Source organism: Leucopleurus acutus (assembly GCF_964270905.1).
Source record: "Leucopleurus acutus genome assembly, chromosome: 10".
NCBI classification, from domain to species: Eukaryota; Metazoa; Chordata; class Mammalia; order Artiodactyla; family Delphinidae; genus Leucopleurus; species Leucopleurus acutus.
In genome coordinates this window covers 96,400,137-96,421,713 of record NC_139153.1, presented here as the reverse complement: position 1 = coordinate 96,421,713, position 21,577 = coordinate 96,400,137, and the positions used below count along the sequence as shown (strand labels likewise).

The following is a 21,577-nucleotide window of genomic DNA, read 5'->3' as shown; positions in this document are numbered from 1 at the left end:
CGGGGACATATTTGCGTAATGATGGTTTGGTGAAAGAACAAGCAGCGGTGATCACTGGGTACAAGAGAAGGATGGATCTAGGATAATTTCTGGCTTTGGAATGGCTGTGCCATGCACTGAGATTGGCCTGTAATGTTAAATCTGTTTTGATGTGTCAGGACTTAATTGATTGTGTTGGGTGGTTTTCCTTATGTTTAATATGAAAGTTTACTGTAAGCTACTTGAAAGTTGAATGTTTGCAAAGGAAGAAGAGCATGTATATGTCTTCAGTAGATGTATTGTTATTTTCTTCCTTAATTAGAGGCTTGTTCAAGCTTGTGCCTTCTTGGGTCGATTGCATTTATAACTTCTTATATTCTATATGTTATACAAGTATCCAAATATTTTAAGATGGAGTATAACCTTCTCTTATAATTTTAAATAGTTTTTTTCTGTTATGTCCTACCCTTTTTCATTTCTTTTTTAAATGTATTTTATTTATTTTATTATTATTATTTTTTTATGGCGGCACGGCACGGCATACAGGATCTTAGTTCCCTGACCAGGGATCAAACCCACACCCCCTGCAGTGGAAGCACAGAATCTTAACCACTGGACCACCAGGGAAGTCCCCCTTTTTCCTTTCTGAGAACATTTATTATTGATTAGATTGATTTTTTTAATAAATATATTTATTTTATTTATTTTTGGCCACGTTGGGTCTTCATTTCTGCGCACGGGCTTTCTCTAGTGGTGAGCAGGGGCTACTCTTCATTGCGGTGCACAGGCTCCTCATTGCGGTGGCTTCTCTTGTTGTGGAGCACGGCCTCTAGGTGTGCAGCCTTCAGTAGTTGTGGCACGTGGGCTCAGTAGTTGTGGATCGCAGGCTCTAGAGCACAGGCTCAGTAGTTGTGGCGCATGGGCTTAGTTGCTCTGCGGCATGTGGGGTCTTCCCGGACCAGGGCTCCAACCCACGTCCCCCTACATTGGCAGGGGATTCTTAACCGCTGCACCACCAGGGAAGCCCTGATTTTTTATTTAATTAAAATTTTCAAACGTAGTTGTTACTTATTCTATTTTAAAATTTTTCAATTTGATTTATCTCTGATTTTATTTTTATTTTTTATTCCTACAGTCAAAATTCTTTCTCTGAAATTATATTGACTGCTTAAGAAATTTTCTTTTATATATAAAAAAGTTCTGCAGATTTATTTGCCTTTGAATGATTACTAACACAAATATTTGAGTACCTATTTTGTCTCTATCTGCTAGGTTTTGGTCTATATTTTAAATTATTGTTAAATAAGCAGTTATTTGTTGGGTTCTTAATTTGCTCACTACCTGCTTTGGGATTGAGTATTTCATTACACATTTATTTGTATGTGAACAATACCCGTGCATGATGAATTTAACAATACAGAACTCCAGGTGACAGAGGTGTGCCATCTCTATACTCCGATCCCATAGTGTTTTAATTTTTTTGAAACTTAACGAAATTTTTATTTTAACAAAGATTTTGTAATGTATAAAATTTAGTATGTCTTTATTCTCCTACATTTTCCTTTTCTGTTAAAACCTATATTCTTTTTCTGTTTCCTGATTTTTTTTTTTTTGCTACATCATAGCCTGTTAATGGTGAATTCAGATTCCCTCCCTCACCCCATAATTCTTTTTCTATTTCTTATGAACAGTTCTTTAAAATGTATTCTGTTGCCTATTTGTTATGCTGTAAAAGTTTAATGTTGTATCTTGCATTGTATAAACCCTTGACTAAATGATTCTTGTTGTTACTTTGGAGGAGTTGATCTCAAATTCCACTTATATCCCATTCCTGCTTTTCTTTTCAGGGCTGAGGTTCTTGTTCAGAGTTGCTGCTATGTTCTGATTGTTCTGTAGTGTATTTCCCCCATTAGGAATATTGTCAAAGCTTTGAATCTATTTTGGTTAGTAAAACTAAACTTACTCTTCACTAAATGCTGCAAGAACACTGACCTTCCTCTCCATGTGCCTTTAGTGAAGCATGGTGATGCTCCGAGGGGCTGCTGTTGTGTCAGGTACTGGCTCCAAGCTCTTGGGGCTCTGCATCCACAGCATTTGTTCCTTCCTCTCTTACGGGTGTGTCCATTTACTCTGCTTTTGACTTACATGCTATTATTATCGTGTATTTGAATTCCACATATATCTTTTATTACTTTTATGCAGTTGCTATTCATCTTCATTTTTCACACTCATTAATCACTTTGGGACTCATTTCGTCTTACATCTCTAGTTTCCCATGTGGGATAATTTTATTTTATATGAAGAATTGTCTTTAGTTTTCCATTAGTGCAGGTCTGTTGTGACATTTCAGATGACAAATTATTTCAAGTATCATTTATTAGAAAATGTCTATTTCTTTTTCATTCTTGAAAAATACTTTTTCTGAGTACAGAAGCATAGAATTCTAGCTTGGCAGTTTATTTCCCTGAGTACATTGTTGCTGTTGAGTTGTCACGTGTGAGCCTAATTATTGCTTGTTTGAAGGTAATCTGTCTTTATAATTAAATTTTCTGTTACTGGTAAGACTTTTGGCCTCGTCTCTGACTTTTGCAGCTTCATAGTGATGTGCTGCATAAGTGTGATTTCTCTGTGTTTATCTTGCTTGTGGTTTATAGTACTCTCAAATCTGTAGATTCATGTGTTTCATTAGTTTTTGAAAATTTTTAGACCTTATCTCCTCAAATATTACTTCTGCCCAATTATTTATCTCCTCGCCTTCTGAGATTTCATTTCCAGCCTTTGCAATTTATCCTCTTTGTTTTAGATCTAGCTCCTGAATTTTGCATTCCTTTGTCTCCTAGCATTGAGTTGGCCAAAAAGTTCGTTTGGGTTTTTCCATAATATGTTATGGAAAAACCCAAACGAACTTTTTGGCCAACCCAATACTTTATTCCGTGTTGTTTCTTTTGACTTCCGTCTCAGTTTCCTATTGTTTTCAGCTGTTACGTTCTGAACTTAAATCCCTCCAGTGAGGTCTAAATTTGATTGTATTTTTTCAGTTCTGTAATTTATATTTGGCTTTTCAAATATGTTGTCTCTCTTTTCATACTTCTCAATTCTCCTCTGGAATTTTCAGTATGCTTGTCCTTGAACAAAATAAGCACGTCTATTTTTAAGTCTCTATATTAATTCCAATATATTGAACCCCTGTCAATTTATTTGTAATGTTGGTTGTTTCATGTTGAATTCTCTTCTCAGGTGCCTGGTTATCTTTGAATATGAGTTAGACATTCTATTTGAAAAACTAATGAAATAGTTTGATGCCTAAGTTGATGATACCTTCCTCCAAAGAAGGTTTTAGTTTGCTTCTACCAGGTTCCTAGGAGGACCAGCCAATACAGTATCAACTTAATCAAGTTTGGGGTTTGTGGATTTTCTGGGTCCCTGAAAGTGAGTTACAGTTCATGCAAAGGTTGGTCTACATCAGTTCTCGCGTTCCTAGAATGAAGCCCTTCCAGATCTCGACTGGAAACGTAGGTTTTCATAGGGACTCCATGCATGGCCTGCCCTGGGTTCTGTCATTTATACCCTTCACTTCTTTAGATTGTCCAAAGAGCTGCTCAGCTTTTCTTTGCTCCTTCTGGTTAAGCAAAACCTCTCTGAGCAAAAGGAGCCCCAGATGCTGATTTCACTTTTTGGACTTTTATCCTCCCCTAGATCTTGGCGGAGTACCTTTTCATTGCCTTCTTAATGGTTTGGTGCCTTTAAACTGATAATGTTCATATTTTGTTTAACTATTCTGATGTTCTCAGGGAGGATCATTTGATTTACTTAATTTGTCATTACTAGGAGTCCCTTATAAATGTTATTTTAGTTAGAATATTAACTTGTTGTCAGCCTATATGTTGCAATACTTTTCTCTGTCATTTGCTTTTCTGTGTTGAAGTGTTTTTGATATACACTGAGACTGTTTAACTTTTATATATTAAAGTGGTTTTTCTTTTGCTTGTTTTTTGGATTTTTTGTTTGTTTGTTTGCTTTGCTTAGTAAATGTGTTTCCACTCTCAAAATTAGCTAAATAGTTATCCATATTTTTCCAGTTCTTTCTGTGGTTTTATTTCTTAACTGAATTCATTTAACTTATTTTGGAACGTGGTGTCTGCTTAACATCTACTTTACTTTATTGTCTCATTGTGAAACCTGCATTGCGTATTTTAGAACTACAGTATCCTTTTTCCAAGATTTTGAAATATGCCACTTTTTCATATACTAAACGCATATATAGTCTTTCTATGGATTTTCAGTTTAACCATTAATTTTTTTTTTTTTTTTTGGCGGTATGCGGGCCTCTCACTGTTGTGGCCTCTCCCATTGTGGAGCACAGGCTCCAGACGCACAGGCTCAGCGGCCATGGCTCACAGGCCCAGCCGCTCCGCAGCATGTGGGATCTTCCCGGACCAGGGCATGAACCCGTGTCCCCTGCATCGGCAGGCGGGCTCTCAACCACTGTGCCACAAGTGAAGCCCTTAACCATTAATTCTGAGAAAATACTTTACTATTTAATCTCTTTCTTTATATAATTCTTTTTCAGAATTTTATTGTCTAATTTAGAATATCTATTCTCCCAGGTGAAGATTAGAGTCATGTTATATTTTTTAAAGAGCAAATCTTAAAAATTGTTTGAAATTGTATAAAATTTAGACATTTGGAAAGAATTGATATCCTCAAAATATTGATTCTCTCCAGAAGCATGATGTGTTTCTTCATTTTGTAAGTACCTTTTGAAATCATATCAGAAGACTTTTAAATTTTCTGTATGTTTTGAATATTTTGTGCTAAATTTATTTCTAGGCATTTTTCTATTTTTATTGCTGTTATAAATAGAATATTTTTTCATTGTATTTTCTAACTGTTTTTGGTATAAGCAAAAAGGTTGATATATGTATGTTTTGGGTGGGCAGCTGACTTACTGAACTCTTGTTAGATGTAGTAGAGTTTCAGTTACTTCTCCTAGGTTCTCCAGGAGACCATTATGTTATCAGCAAATAATGCTGTTTTCTTCCTTACCATCATTTGTATCTTATTTCTTTTCATTCTGTTATTGTATTAGCTAGATACTTTGGAGACATGATTAAAAATTATAGAGATTATTACAAGAATCTTTTAGTTGTCCCAGACTTTAGGGATTTCTCTCGTGTTTGATTTTGCGTATTGCCTGTCATTGGTGTGGTAAATATTCTTTATCATGTTTTCCTAGTGCTCTGAAGGTTTGTTTTGATTTTTCTAATTCCCCTACGACTTCCTCTTTAACCCCTAGGCTATTTGGAAATATGTTGCTCAATTTCCAAATATTTGGGGATTTTCCTGATGTCTTTCGGCTGTTTATTTCTCATTTAATTTGTTGTGGTCAGAGAACATAGAAAGTTATTTTTTTGGGCAACAGACTTTGTTTTTAAGTTTAAATAGTCATATGTGGCCAGTGGCCCCCTATGATAGTTTTCTATTGCTGCCTAACTAATTACCATAAGCTTAGCAGTTCAAGAAACACTTCTTATCTTATAGTTCTGTAGGTCAGAAGCCTGACATGGTCTCCCTGGGCTGCGGTCGAGGTGTCAGCAGGGCCGTGTTTCTTTCTGGAGGCTCTAGGGAAGAATCTGTTTCCTTGCTCTTAGGCAGAATTAAATCCTTGTGTGCGCCTGAGTTCCTCCTCTGAGTTCAAAGCCATTCCCAGCCTCTTGAGTTCACCTGTGTTCCTTGAAGCCTGGTTCCCCTCCTCTTCAAAGCTAGAAATGACAGGTCAAGTCTCTCATACTTCAAATCTCTTTCCTGCCCCTTCTGTCAATTGACTAAGTTTGAAGGGGTCCTGTGATAATCCAGGATAGTCTCCCCACTTTAGTACCTTAACCTTATCACACCTGCAAAGTCCCCTTTGCCACGTAAAGGGGCTTATTCTCAGGCCCCTTGGATTAGGGTGGACTTTTACAGAGCCATTATTTCGCCTACCAAACTACTGTATTGTGCACTGCAACTTTACGTCGTATTATATTTTAAAGCGATGACATTTTTTAAATTCTTTTTAAAATTTCCTTTCGTTTTTATCATTTTCAGAGCTCTTTATTTCTTTATTTATATGTATAGCTCCACATTAAAGTTTTAACCTTTCAGTACAGGTCTGCTGGCAGTGAATGCTCTCAGCTTTTGTTTTTCCCAAAAGAAGTGTCTGCTTTGGGCTTCCCTGGTGGTGCAGTAGTTGAGAGTCCGCCTGCCAATGCAGGGGACACGGGTTCGTGCCCCGGTCCGGGAAGATCCCACATGCCGCGGAGCGGCTGGGCCCGTGAGCCATGGCCGCTGAGCCTGCGCGTCCGGAGCCTGTGCTCCTCAATGGGAGAGGCCACAACAGTGAGAGGCCCGCGTACCGCAAAAAAAAAAAAAAAAGTGTCTGCTTTGCCTTCATTTTTTGAAAGCTATTATTTTTTGATGTAGAATTCTGGGCTGGCAGTTTATTTTTTCTTTCAGTAGTGTTAAAATGTCACTCCACAGTTTCTGTTGAGAATTTGGCTTTAATTTTTATCTTTGATTCTCTGTATAATTTTTCTATCCTCTGGGTGACTTTACCCAACTTTTCTCTTTAGCTTTAGTTTTCAGCAGTTCGAATATGATTTGTCTAGGTGGTTTTTCTCCTTTTCTTTTTTTTAACTTTTATTGCTTTTTTGTTTTTTTTCCACCTTGTTTCCTCATTCTTAATCTTTCTTATTCTTATTCATTCCATGGGGGTTCTCTAAGCTCTTTAGATCTATGGTTTGTTGTTTATTTTTGGAAAATTCTTGGCCATTATTTCTCACATATTTCTGCCTCCCTGTTTGTTCTTTCTTCTCCTCCTGTGATTCCAATTATACATGAGACCATTTGATATTGTCCTGTGGCTCTTAGATGTTTTGTTCTTGTTTTCTCCCCCCCATGTTACTTTTCTTCTTTGTGTTCTGTTTGGTTTATTTTTATTGGCCTATCTGTAAGTTTACTTATTCCTTAGTTTTGTTGAGTCTGTTAATGAGCCAATCAAAGGCTTTCTTTATCTCTATTCCTTTGTCTTATTTCTAGCGTTTTTGGTTGACCCTCCCACTCTGTTTAAATTCCCATTTGTGAGTGTATGTTGTCAACGTTTTCCATGGATATTTTAACATATTAATTATAGTTATTTAAACTTCCCCGTCTGAGAGTTCTGACATCTGGATCATCTCTGAGTCTGGTTCTTTTGGTTGCTCTGTCTCTTGACAGTGGGCTGATAGTGCACGTATCTTAACTTTTTATTGAATTTTGGAAAGTGCGTGCCTCACAGTAGATACTGAGTTCAGTAGTTTTTAATAGCTGGAAATGGGCACTGCTCTTCTGTCAGGTCATCAGGTGGGGAGTTGAGGCAACCTGCTCAGGAGTGGGGCTGCATTAGGATTTTGGTCCACTGTGTTTATCTTCAGTGCGCCATGCTGGCCTCCAGTTCTTCTATCAGTGGCCTGCCCTTTCCCTGTGCTTATAGCAATGCTGGGATATGGAGTCTCCCCCTCCTTGCCCCTCTGCTCATAGTAGAGCGCCGTGCAAGGCTGTCGTCGGGCAGGTGGGGACTGCTCTTTACCCTGGTGCAGCCTCAGTCGGGGGCAGTTGCGTGCTCCCTGCTGCTCTCCCAGGGTAGCAGGCCTCTCACTGTGCGGGAGTGGGATTTTGGTCCCAGGACAGTTCCCTGCCCCCCTGGTCTGCTCTCCCCCAGGTCACAGTGGGCTTTACCCAAGGCTGCTGCTCTTTTCCCAGCAGCTTAAGCCTTCCGGCTTTTGCTCCACATCAGAGAGGTGTTCAGGCAGGGCCCGGGGCTTGGCGCCTTTTCTGCAGTGGCAGCTGAGCCCCTCCCGCGTGCCCGCCGTGAGCACCTGGGGGAGGCCTACAGAACAGAGCCCCTGTGTCCAAGGCCAGGCCTGTCCACCCCACGCTCAGCCTCCAGCAGTTTGTTGCAATTCGGGGTGATGCTTTCTCACTCGTTCGCAAGGCTGGCACGTCTTCCTCCACATTCTCCTCCCCGCTTGCCCCAGCGGAGCTGGTCCACACGTCCCTCTGTGGGGTTCAGGCTGTTTGGTTGCCTTGTGATTCTGCTTTATGGTGAACTCAAGAGAAGTTCTGATTTTTGTGATATTTCTGGCTTTTTCTTACTGTTTGGGTCAGGGCAGTGCTTTTCGAGTTTCTCTATCCTCAGGCAAGAATGGATGTTGAATTTTATTAAATATCATTCACGCTTATTCAGAATGGTCATGTGAGTTTCTCATTTATTCTTCCTGATGTGGTGAAGTATATCAATAGGTTGCCTGATATTAAATTCATCCCTTATTTTCTCTTACTCAGAGAATTCTTTCATTAGCAAATATTTTTTTAACACCTATTAAGGGCTGGATGTTTAGGGATGAATAGTAAACATAAGATCTTATAAATCTTATATTCTAATCAGAAGGTAGACAAAACATATAAGTAGATAAATAGGGCATTTCAGATTGTGATCATAATTATGAAAAATAAACAGGGTTTGGGCAATATGAGGCAACTAATGTAGGCAGGTAGACAGGAGGTAACACTGATGTTAGGATTTAAAGGTTGAAAGTGATCCCGGCATTTAGAGTTGAGAGTAGGGAAGGCTTTTCAAGAGATGGCGAGTCCAAGTTCCCAGGGGCAGGAAGGAGACAGGCCTGTTGAGGCATCAGAGTTCACCCACCACGGCTGAAGCATAGTGAGGAGAGGGGAACGGTGTGGAGGGGGCTTGGGAAGCTGGGTAGAGGACCACGCTGTCTTTTGGTGTCTTAGATGTTTGAATTCCATTCCATGAGGAATGGGAAGAACTTGGAGATGGATGTGGCTTTCTGTCGCTTGCTAAGTGAAATTAGTTGTTCCCATATCTTACGTGGTTGGTCCCTGGCTGCTGTACTTCTAGTGTGGTTCTTCATTGCACATTAATTTATTTGTTATCCGTCTTGCATTTTCAGTCTCTTTCTCTCTGCTGACTTTAACTTCCTGTTTATAAGCCCACTCAACACCCCTTATCCTACAGAAACCTTGCTATGACCTCCTCTCCTCTGGTACTGGCATCCTGCCTTTCCCTCTCCCTCCCTTCACGGCCAGATTCCCAGCGCATGGTCTGTATTTGCTTGCCCTGCTCTACCCCAGGCCCTCCCTCACTCCTTGCCCTTTTGTGATATGGTTTTTACCCCCTGGACCCAAGTGACGACTGCTCTGAGATAACAGCCCCCCAAGCCCAGCAGCCTCGTGTCTCGTCCTGTTTATCTGAACGTGATACTTAACACTGTTGCCCACATCTTCCTCCTTGTAAGTCTCTAAACCCTGGCTTCCTGAGCACTTCACTGTCACATATTTTGTCTTACGTTTCTTATTACTCCCTGTTTCTTGTCGTTTCTAGCTCACCCTTAAATATAGCGATGACCCAAGCCTCTGATGCCAGACTTCTCTTACTGTCTATTCTCTGTGGCCTATCATTTCTGTACTTTTATAAAAACGGCACTCACTACGTACTCCCAGATCTGTGCCTCTAGCCCAGACTTCTCTGTAGGTAAAGGAAAGAATATGCATATATACTTAGTATGTCATGGTTTTCACATTGCTGTGTAATCTCTGTAATTATTTTACATGGATGTATAATGTTAAGTGGCTGTGCCGTAGTTAGCCTGTCCATTTCCTGCTGAAATTTTCTAATCCAGGCTCTGCAGCTCCAATTTATAATTGTACACATGGATATTGAGTTTGAGATTTGGTGGAATGGAAAGTGAGTTGAGTTTTTTCCCCCTCCCAAACTAGCTCAGTCCTCCCAGTGAACAGGAAACCTCAGCAGAATCTTTGGCAAACCTTTCTCAGGCTTTCTTGCTTTGAGAATCAGCTAAGAGGCCCACTGTCACTACATGAGTTCAAGGTAGCACTTTAACTCTTGCATGAACGACTGAAAGGCCTTCTAAATGGTCCCCCTACCTCTGATCTCTTGATGCTCTGACACAGTATGCCATCAATTGTTAGAAAACAGGTGGTCCTTGTGTCCCCAAGACCTAAGAGAGATCTGAAGCTTTTCACACTGATGTGTCTTGGAGTCAGTTGGAAAAAGATACTCACCTTCAGTCAAGGCAGGGTTTTAAACACACTGTTAGATTGTAGTTCACCATACTTGAGAATATCCAAATGTGAGAATATCCTTGGTCATACTTCAGCTCCTATTTCCCTAACCATTCACCTTTTTCCAGTCAGGTGGCCTCTGCAATCTCTCCAAGCTGTTCTCAACCTCCTACTTGGTGGAGGGCTGGCTTGTTTATAAAGCCCAGCAAGTCAGGGATTCTGACAGTGGCCATGCTGCCAATTTTGGTCCCTCTTCTAAGTGCGATTTGTGTCTTTTAAATGAATTCCTGTTTGGATTTCTGACCTGTTGATGCCTCAGAGTTTCTGCCTGATTGTCAGCCACTTCCAGCAGCATGCTGACCGGAATATGATTTTCAGCAGTTGGTCGACCTTGATGTTGAGCCTTTCCCACCCACTTCCTGGTCTGAGTGTGCATGCTCACTGTGTAAGGAAAGAGGGTTGTGCTTCATCCGTCACACAGAGAGGGTTCTGTGCCCCCAAGGATGTCCAGCCCTAGTGTTGGTAAAAAGCGGCAGCTGTGGAATCACATGGTGATAACTATAAAGCAGCGTTCGTACCGTGAGGCAGAGGGAAGGCCTGTGCCCTGGGAGGTGGGAGAGTGAGCGTCATCCTTGTACACCTTCCACCACTGTCTCACGGTCTTGCTTTCTGCTTCCTTTAATTTATTTTCACGTTAGTCTACCAAAATAACAAATTGCCCTTAAAAGTAATGAAAAACCTAAGCACTGATGGTAAAGAGCTGCTCCCCTCCCATCTTCCACCCCAGGCTGTATTTCTGCTTTGAGGCATTCTGGTCTATACCCTCTCTTAACTCTATGGCCTATGGTAACTGTATACCGTATGTTGTCGACGTAGCCACAATGTTTGATTATTACATTCTTTCCTGTAAGGGCGGGAGAAAATAACTCCAGTCACGCTTTGATAGGTTTGAAATTAATCAAGATTAAGTTGAGTTGAAAAAACTATCCTGAGTGTATGATTCTCCAAGACCCAAGGGTCTGCTACCTCACACTTCAGGGCATTGGTTCCCCAGAGGAGGCTTGTATCTCTGATTCCTAGCCAGAAGCCTTAGCCATTCACTCTGTGCACTCCAGCCAAGAGATGGAGAGTAACGATCCCATGCAACTTGCCTTAATTCCACCTCTAGAATAATAACGTGGGATTCACCTCAGATGTGCCTGGTACCTTCCCTCTTTACATCTGTCTCATCTGCTCCACCACCCTCTCCCCTCCTGATAGCAGCAATAGCAACAACAAGCTCCTTGCCTGTAGAGACTAATCCAGCATCGAAGGTCATCCCCTTTCAACCACCCATGATGGAGTGGACGTTACCCCTTGAATGAGGGGAGTGAACCCTGGTAAAGGAGATCCAACACATCTTAGAAGAGCGAACACAACTCAGAAAAACACTGTTGGGAACATATTCTCCATTGAGTGCCACTCCCTGTGATGCCCCATGATCTCAGGCAATAGAAAAGCCTGATGTGATGAAGAGAATGTGAAAAGACAGACCAGAAACTCAGCCTTAAAGGAAACATTACTTCAGAAACAGAAGCTTTTTTTTTAAGCATTGAACTTAATAAGAACATAAATTTATTAAAGCAACAGTTCCAATATAATATGAGACAGTAAAAGGAGATGATATGGGCAATGTGGAACTTAGGGAACAAAATGAGAACAAGGCAACGCCAGTCCAAAACCAGTAAACGGATTTGAAACAGCAAGGAGTTTAATGGCCTGGAAATCAAATTACTGATGTAAGGGAAGAAACGTTAGATAATTCGGGAAAGAGCGAAGGAGAAAAACAAAAAGATTGAAGAGATTTAGATCATCATAAGGGTGGTCCTGCACAAAGGTCATTTTTTTTTTTTGCCTACGTTGGGTCTCCGTTGCTGCACGTGGTCTTTCTCTAGTTTCGGCGAGTGGGGGCTACTGGGCTCTAGGTGTGCGGGCTTAATTGCTCCGCGGCATGTGGCATCTTCCCAGACCAGGGCTCGAACCCGTGTCCCCTGGATTGGCAGGTGGATTCTTAACCACTGCGCCACCAGGCAAACCCCATAAAGACAACTGATGTCAGTAAAGTAAAAGAGCCAACCCCAAAGAAAACAATTGGCCAGAAAATGTATTTGAAGAAATAATAAAAGAAAATTTTTCTGAAATAAACTAAATGAATTTTCTTTTAGAGGTCATTGTGCTCCAGGAAAAAAATGAAACGTTGTACAGTGGTAAGCTCTGAGCTGACTTCTAGTGATGTTATTAGACTTTGAAAATAAAGGCTTTTGCAGATATGCTGGCAGAAAAAAGGCAAGTCACCTCAAGGAGGAGAAACTACCAGTCAGGCTGGCAGCAGGCTTCTCTCTACAAGCTTCATTGCCAGAAAGCAAAGGAGTGTGCAAAGTTTTGAAGGAAAGAAGTGGTATATTAGCACCAGGTCTTAAAATTCAAATAGAGAACGAAGGGTAAACAGCTATGCAAATAGAATGTAAATGTTATAAACATTCATCCAAGAGAGATGAGTCCGTCTTCATCTAAAATTGAAACATGGTTCGTAAATTCTGTTTAAAATGCGTTTTTTCAAATTCTTAACTTTAGAGGAACTATGTCTATAAAGAAATAGGGATCTTAAGTCATTCCTTCCTTTTCACTTCAGCTTCATTTTCTTTAAGTACAAAGTTGAATTGTACTTCTTAAAACAAACAAAATACATAGAATGTTCCCTTTAAAACTTAATGTGGGGTTTCCCTGGTGGCGCAGTGGTTGAGAATCTGCCTGCTAATGCAGGGGACACGGGTTCGAGCCCTGGTCCGGGAAGATCCCACATGCCGCAGAGCAACTAGGCCCGTGAGCCACAACTACTGAGCCTGCGCGTCTGGAGCCTGTGCTCCGCAACAAGAGAGGCCGCGATAGTGAGAGGCCCGTGCACCGTGATGAAGAGTGGCCCCCACTTGCCACAACTAGAGAAAGCCCTCACACAGAAACGAAGACCCAACACAGCCAAAAATAAATTAATTAATTAATTAACTCCTACCCACAGCATCTTCTTAAAAAAAAAAAACTTAATGTGGTATTTCTGGTTTTAGCTGTGGGTTGAATTTTTGCATTTTTTTCTTTGGAGTGTAAGCCATTGTTTAATTTTTTTTTTTTTTTTACACATAACTTTACCTAAAAATAAAATCTTATTACAGAAAGTATGTAAAACATAACAAAATAAACCTATCTACCCCACCTAAGGCTCTGGTTGCATAGGGTGGTGGTTGGGCTTGGCATGGGCAGATTTTTTAAAAATCTCTTGTGTTTCTGCTCTGACAGTTGCCTGAGTTGGGAACTGCCGTTCCTCCAGGTGGCTGCTGGGCTCTGCTTTTGTATTTATTTTAACAGCCTAGTGGCTCTCACTTTTGTTTCAACCCACCTCCGAGCTCCCGGGAAGTGAGTAGGGAAACTAAGCACCCGAGATGCTGATCATCATTTTTCGTTTTGCCTGCTTTCTTGTATAGTAAACGAGAGGCATAAAGTACATCACTGGCTTTATTGCATTCATCCTGAAGAGGGAAAACCACTGGGCAAACATCATTTTATAAATGAGTGGGTTGAAGGATGAAAAAGGTTTGCTCAACATCATTTTGTAGAGGTATCAACAATATGATACTTTTTTTTCTATTTTTCTTTAGCTCAAATAGTTTCATCATGAGACACCCTCCCCACCCTTTTATTTGCCCTTCTGATTATGGTGGGTAAATGTATCTTTAGTGAATTAGTATGCAATTTTTTAATTAAATTAATACATGAAATCACATAAACTGATGTCACAAGATGACCAGAATATTTTATTTTATGTAAATTCTTCTGTTAATGCAAAGCGGTTATTTTGGTATAGACATTTTGGTCTAATATGAATTTTTAATAGGTACATTGTAACAGCTATTTGAAAATAATGAGGAATTAGAGTATTTGGCTTTTCTACAAGTAAGCAATATAAGCTTGAATAATTTTTGTTTACGTGCCCGAGGATCCAACAAATCGAAACAAACGAAATTATGGCAAAAGCAGTTATTGCTCAAAACTACAACACTTGACAGAGATTGTGGTGGTTGATGCCATTGAAATGGTGATTTATTTCAACACAGCAAGAAATGGAGGTAGTTTCATCTCTTCTCTCCTGTTATAAGTTCTGTCTGTCTACCTACTCACCTATCATTAGTGGCAAAGAAACATAGCCATTGAATATTTTGTTCAATTAAAATGGTGATTTTTATTTTAAAACTAAGGGCCATTACAACATTAGGACTTTAAAATTTTGTTGGTGAAGAACCACAAGTAAGTGTACTATTTTACTTTCATATTTTTCTGTTTATTGATATAACTGCTATATTAGCAATTCTTCACGGTTCTATCAGTGAATATCCCATGATCATCTGAGGTATCTGTGTCTAAACATTATTGTATAGTAACCTTTGTTCTCGTAAGGACATCAGTATTGCCTATTTTGGAGCAATACTGTTACGTAGAAACTTGCTGAGAGGTTTGCTTTAAAAGATACTAGGGCCTCCCTGGGGGCGCAGTGGTTGAGAGTCCGCCTGCCGATGCAGGGGACGCGGGTTCGTGCCCCGGTCCGGGAAGATCCCACATGCCGCAGAGCGGCTGGGCCCGTGAGCCATGGCCGCTGAGCCTGCGCGTCCGGAGCCTGTGCTCCGCAACGGGAGACGCCACAGCAGTGAGAGGCCCGCGTACCGCAAAAAAAAAAAAAAAAAAAAAAAAAAAAAAAGATACTAAATGTGATAAGACAAATACCCAGCATTAAAGGTTGAATTTTCTCCTTTGTGGGCCAGCTCTCTTAAGACTATTGTGTAGGGTCCTCAGCTGCAAGGGTGAAGGGGGAGGATAATTTAGTTTTGAAACATCAGGTTCCAGGACTGTGGTGAGATAGGGGGTCAAGAACGGAGCACAGCGTTCTAGAAATGTGCCCTAAGGTCTTCGCATGATTGTTTCAACAGATGTTGATGGCCAGCCTTCTTAATATTGCCAGAATGTAGGAATGCAGTTTTATCCAAACCGGTTTTCCTTTAAATTGCCTTCTTCTGTTGTCATAACACCCTTGTGATCGTAATGTTAACCTAAAAACATCATAGTTGGTGTACATACCATTTTACCAATTGGTTTTCGTTTTTTCTTCTTTGAACAGAAATCTTAGAGGCTGGTATTAAAGGAACTTCAGAATCACTTAAAGGTGTGAAACGAAAAAAGATCGTAGCCGAGAATCACCTGAAAAAAATACCAAAATCCCCACTGAGAAATCCTCTTCAGGCAAAACACAAACAAAATACAGAAGAGTCATCTTTTGCCATTCTTCAGAGTGTGGCGGAGTCCCACAAGAAGCAGAATCACAGTCCTGTAAAAAACGGGAAGCAGTTTACCAAACACAATGGAGAAACCCCTGGGATAATTGCTGAGGGCTCTAAATTGCGAGAGGCTGTCTCCCCGAAGAAGCCCTCGTTTCTGCAGCAGCCATCCGAGCCGCGCCGGTGGAGGTCGGAAGGCTCCGACCCCGCCAAGCCCGGTGTCCCCGAGGGAAAATGTGACTCCAGTTCTCTGTCCAGTAAAAGCAGGACTGACCACCGTGAATGTATCTCCTCTCACTGCAGCCCCCCGCCCTCCTCGTATGCAAACACCGCGTTCGATGTCTTACTGAAGGCCATGGAGCCAGAACTGAGCACCTTGTCGCAAAAGGGCTCCTCTTGTGCGGTTAAGAGCGAAAAACTGAGACCAAATAAAACTGTACGACCCCCTTCTCACCTGAACAACAGCCCGATGGATGCCCCCGATCCGACCCCGCAAGAACCGGCTGCCCAATCACAGCCGCCTCCTCGGACCTCACACGCCGGGCACGTGTCTGCCGCTCAGAAGAACGACCAAGCGGCACTTCAGGCCGTTTCTCCTTCGTATAATCCACGCGAACACTCTGTTTCTAAACCTGGCCAACAAGATCAGCAGCTTCCAGCGTGTTCGGGTTTCACCAGATCACTCACGAGTCTGCAGAATCAGGAGAACGCCCAACTTGAACACGTCTGTAACGCAGCAGTGATGTCATCCGTAGGTGTGACGTCACCCTCCAGTAGAACTCAGGTTTCTCCTCCAAACCAGCAAGTGGATGCTGCCTTGCCGCTGTCAGTGAGCCCCGCCCTTTCCACGCGGTCACCCCCCACGCCAATTTACAACTCAACTCCTGTCGCCTCTGTTGTTAATCACAGCGTGGAACAAATGTGCAATCTTCTTCTGAAAGATCAGAAGCCAAAAAAACAAGGAAAATACATCTGTGAGTATTGCAATCGAGCCTGTGCAAAGCCCAGTGTGCTTTTAAAGCACATCCGCTCCCACACTGGAGAGCGACCCTATCCCTGCGTGACCTGCGGGTTTTCATTTAAGACTAAAAGTAACCTCTACAAGCACAAAAAGTCCCATGCACATACTATCAAACTGGGTCTCGTCTTGCAGCCGGATGCTGGAGGCTTGTTCATGTCTCACGAGTCCCCCAAAGCACTTAGTATCCATTCGGATGTGGAAGACAGTGGGGAGAGCGAAGAGGAGGGTGCTGCTGACGACAGGCAGAACGACCTGGGCTCCATGGACCTGCAGCCCGTGCAGATGATGAAGATGGTATCCAGCTCGGAAGCTGTACCTACATTGGGTTCCATTCCAAGCAATCCAGATCCTGTGGTAGGTGACTTTTCACTACAGGACAGATCTTCAGAACCACAGGCTGTGACAGAGTTACCCAAGGTTGTGGTCCACCCCATCAGTGTGTCCCCTTTAAGAGCTGACAGCCCGAAGGTTACGGATTCCAAGCCTGAACCTCCTAGTGCACAGAAACAGAAAGACCTTCAGGTAACCGGTATACTGTCCCACTCAGCCTGGGCCTGCTCCCTGGAGACGGATGACAAGTCCCATGAGAAGGGCGATGTGAGTCAGCCCGAGGGAAAACAGGAATCTCACGTGGGAACGGTACATGCCCAGCTCCAAAGGCAGCAGGCCACCGATTACTCCCGAGAGCAGCAAGGAAAACTTCTCCTGAGTCCTCGCAGTTTAGGAAGTACGGATTCGGGTTACTTTTCACGTTCTGAGAGTGCCGACCAAACAGTGAGCCCACCCACCCCCTTTGCCAGAACGTTGCCCGCCCCAGAGCAGGACTCTAACAAGAATAATGGGTCTTCTGCACCTCGTGTCAACACACCAGCAGCTTCGGCTCTTCCAGCAGGTGAAAAAGCGTCACTCCTCCCAGGTCAGATGCGCCCACCTTTGGCGACAAAAACGCTTGAGGAACGGATATCAAAGCTTATCTCAGACAACGAAGCCTTGGTAGATGACAAGCAACTGGATAGTGTAAAGCCACGGAGAACCTCTCTCTCACGACGGGGAAGCATCGATTCCCCCAAATCGTACATATTTAAGGATTCTTTCCAGTTTGATTTAAAACCAATGGGACGGAGAACAAGTTCAAGCTCTGATATACCGAAGTCCCCTTTCACTCCCACAGAGAAATCAAAGCAGGTGTTTCTTCTGTCTGTCCCTTCCCTCGACTGTCTGCCCATCACCAGAAGTAATTCTATGCCTACCACAGGGTACTCAGCAGTACCTGCGAGCATCATCCCTCCCCCACACCCACTGAGAGGAAGTCAGTCCTTTGACGACAAAATTGGTGCTTTCTACGACGATGTCTTCGTACCAGGGCCTAACACTTCTGTGCCCCAGAATGGACATCCCCGTACTCTTGTCAGACAAGCAGCAGTAGAAGACTCTTCAGCAAATGAAAATCATGTTCTGGGTGCCGGGCAGTCCTTGGACGAGAGCCATCACGGAGGCAGCCCCGCTGGTGAGACCGCAGCAGCAAGAAGCAAGCCCCCGGCCCCGGGTTCACACTTGGAAAAGAAGAAGTCTCATCAGGGGAGAGGGACCATGTTTGAGTGTGAGACCTGTAGAAACAGGTATAGGAAACTGGAAAATTTTGAAAACCATAAGAAATTTTACTGTTCAGAGTTGCATGGACCAAAAACCAAGGTAGCTCTGAGGGACCCCGAGCACAGCCTGGTGCCCAGCGGCGCACAGCCTCCCATTCTGCACTACAGGGTCGCCAGTGCCACCGGGGTCTGGGAGCAGACGCCCCAGATACGAAAAAGGAGGAAAATGAAAAGCGTCGGAGATGACGACGAACTTCAGCAAAACGAAAGTGGAGCATCTCCCCAGAGCTCCGAGGGCCTCCGGTTTCAGAGCGCGAGGGGTTCGGTTCCCAGTTTGTCTCAGCAGAATGTTGCCATAACTGGTGACCAGCCGCCTAGAAATATCCAGCTGCAAAGCTCCCCGATTCAGCTCGTGGCCAGAGTTCCCGAACAGCCTCCGGACCCGAAGCCGTCCTCCGTCGTGGAAGAGCAGGTGAGCTCGGCTGCCCAGGACAGGACAGAGCCCAAGAGACACGGGGCCGGCATCTCCGTCATCCAGCACACAAACTCGCTGGGCAGACCCGGTGCGCTTGACAAGCTGGAGTCTTGTGAAGGCGCTTCCCCCATTTCTTTCCAGGAGCTGAGAACAGGGAAGCCCGGGTCTCTGCACATAAGAGGGATTTCCCAAGAGGAAGGCCGCCTGCCCCGGAACATGTCTCAGCCCGCCGAGCCTGCACTGTCCGATGCTCTGAGAGGGGAACTTCAGGAAGGTTCCAGAAAGATCTCAGGTGAGCGACACGTGTTAGGGCAGCCCTCAAGACTCGTTCGGCAGCACAACATCCAAGTCCCAGAAATCCTGGTCACAGAAGAGCCAGATCGGGACCCGGAAGGCCAAGGCCACGATCAGGAGAAGTCTGAGAAGTTCAGTTGGCCTCAGCGGAGCGAAACCTTGTCCAAACTGCCAACAGAGAAACTGCCACCCAAAAAGAAGCGGCTCCGCCTTGCCGAGATCGAGCACTCCTCAACCGAGTCAAGCTTGGACTCCACTCTCTCCAGGAGTCTAAGCAGGGAGAGCAGTTTATCTCACACTTCGAGTTTCTCTGCTTCCTTAGACGTAGAGGACGTTTCTAAGACTGAGGCCTCCCCCAAAATCGATTTTCCGAATAAAGCGGAGTTTCTCATGATTCCACCTGGCTCTAATACCCTGAACGTTCCTGGGAGTCACCGGGAAATGAGGCGCGCTGCATCGGAACAGATTCACTGCCTGCAGATGTCGATGGAGGTCTCTGATTTCAGAAGTAAATCATTCGACTGTGGAAGCATGACTCCACCTCAGCCAGCCCCGCTTACTGAACTGCAGCCTCCGACATCCCCTTCTGGCATGGGGGTCGCCGGGCACGTGCCTCTCTTGGAAAGACGGAGAGGCCCGCTGATACGGCAGATCTCTTTAAACATCACTCCGGAGGGTCATCTATCTCCTGGGAACCCATCCTCTTTCCAAACTATCGCTCGCCCTGGTGTGAACACAGTGCCATTTCAGGGGCCTCAGCTCACTCATGCACCTTCACCTGAGTTTCCTGCAAATACTTTGGACTCCCAGACTCAGATTAAGGATCTGCGAGCAGAAACTTCAAGTTCCAACTCTCCAAACATCTTTCCTGTTCAACAGCTTCTTGGTATCCACTTGTTAAATCAAATCCACGTGCCCCTTAGCCTCCCAGACACACAGATGTCTCTGCAGGTGTCTACACAGAGTGTCAAAGCAGATGCAAGCCCCGGTGGACACGTATCTTCTAAAAGTGAGGATTGCTTTGCTCCCAAGTACCAACTTCAGTGTCAGGTGGTCCCTTCGACCCAGCCTTGCACTTCTAACGCTGTACATCCTCTGCCAAAGCAAGTTCTTTCAGACCCAGCTGGGGCCAACCATCGTGCGACCTCGTTGCCATTACCAGCCAAGTTAGTAGAAGCCACGTCTAATTCGTGTCCTCTGCCACCACTGAAGGTCGGGCCTCTCGGCAGTCAGGTGCCGAAGGTGCCAGCGTCCTTTGCGCTACCCTTGCATCTGCAGAGTCGGGTCCCAGCGTACTGTTTCGCCACAGCCACAGCTCTGCCGCAGATCCTAGTGACCCAGGATCTATCCAGTCAGCCGATTGGCCAGGCTAATCATAGTATGGTGCCAATCAGCGAAGAACAAAATTCCGTGCCAAAGTCGCAGTACGCTCACCGGAATGCTTTGCCAAACCCAGAGGGAGAACTTGTCTGCGAGAACGTTATTTCAGAGATGGGCCAAAATTCATCGCCATCAGAATCCTTGCCTGTAACTCAGAAAATGTCTGTTGGTAGACTCTCCCCCCAGCAAGAATCTTCAGCTTCAAGTAAAAGGATGCTGTCCCCAGCAAATAGTTTAGACATTGCCATGGAAAAGCACCAGAAGCGGGCCAAGGATGAAAATGGAGCCGTTTGTGCCACAGATACTAGACAGTTGGAAGCATTGAGTTCAAGAGCTCATGAAGTTAGTAAACAGAAGAAGCCAGTTCTGGTGAGGCAGGTTTGCACTACGGAGCCCCTTGAAGCTGCGATATTGGAACAGGATATTTTTTCTCACCCTGAAGTGAGTAGTGAGGCTCTGCGTTTGACTGATGTTTCACCAGCTGATAATTTGTCATCAGGACACTCCAAGCCTGTGGTTATAGAACCTGTAAAAGAATTGCAGGAATTTGAAAGCATCCCGTCGGCCACATCGCTGACTCTGACAGTTAGAAATTTAGCTGTCCCTGCAGAGAAAACTCACGTTTCTTCTTCGGAACATGTAGACAATAACCAAGAAAGGAAGTCACCAGGGGTTAAAACTCCAGGCGACGAAGCGAACGTCCAAGAGCAGAGTCCGCCAGCAGCCACCACTCCTTCCGCATGTAAAGCCAGTGACACACAGCAGCTGTCCTTCCCCAGCCTGAAGACTGCAACCAGCTTCACGTGGTGTTACCTGTTGAGGCAGAAGGCCCTGCACCTGCCCCAGAACGACCAAAAAACTTCGGCCTACACCGATTGGACCGTGAACGCCAGTGATCCAAATCCACTCAGCTTGCCTACCAAAGTGGCTCTTTCTCTCCTGAACTCAAAACAGAAGACCGGAAAATCTCTATATTGTCAAGCAATAACGACCCATTTCAAGTCAGATTTATTGGTCTATTCAAGCAAATGGAAAAGCAGCTTAAGCAAGGTACTTGAAATATCATTTATCTTGAAAACTAGTCTGTGCAAGTTAGTTCCAACATGTCTGGATGCCTTTAAAGATTTCGATTGGAGGTTGTATTTTAATTTTGAATGACAAATTGTGCTTTCGAAGTGTACAGTTATTTGAAAGAAAGAATGATAAGTTTACCCAGGGAGTTATACTGATAAAGATTACCCAGAGTCCTCTAAGGTTTGATTTTCTTGTTAGGTGAGAGAAGATTATGTTTATGCTTTATCCCTGCTAATGAAGGGGAACAGAGGTGTGGATATTAGAGACTGTTCTATTTCAT

General features: G+C 43.7%; 1 protein-coding gene across 1 annotated transcript in view; it reads left to right on the top strand.

Moving 5' to 3' along the window:
* The window catches only part of HIVEP1 (HIVEP zinc finger 1), a 137,588-nt gene that overhangs the window by 84,491 nt on the left and 31,520 nt on the right, over window positions 1-21,577 (top strand). Inside the window, exon 3 of the mRNA XM_082848321.1 lies at window positions 15,305-21,273. Coding sequence (XP_082704447.1) covers window positions 15,305-21,273 — 5,969 coding nt within the window. The remainder of the gene's footprint in view (window positions 1-15,304; window positions 21,274-21,577) is intronic.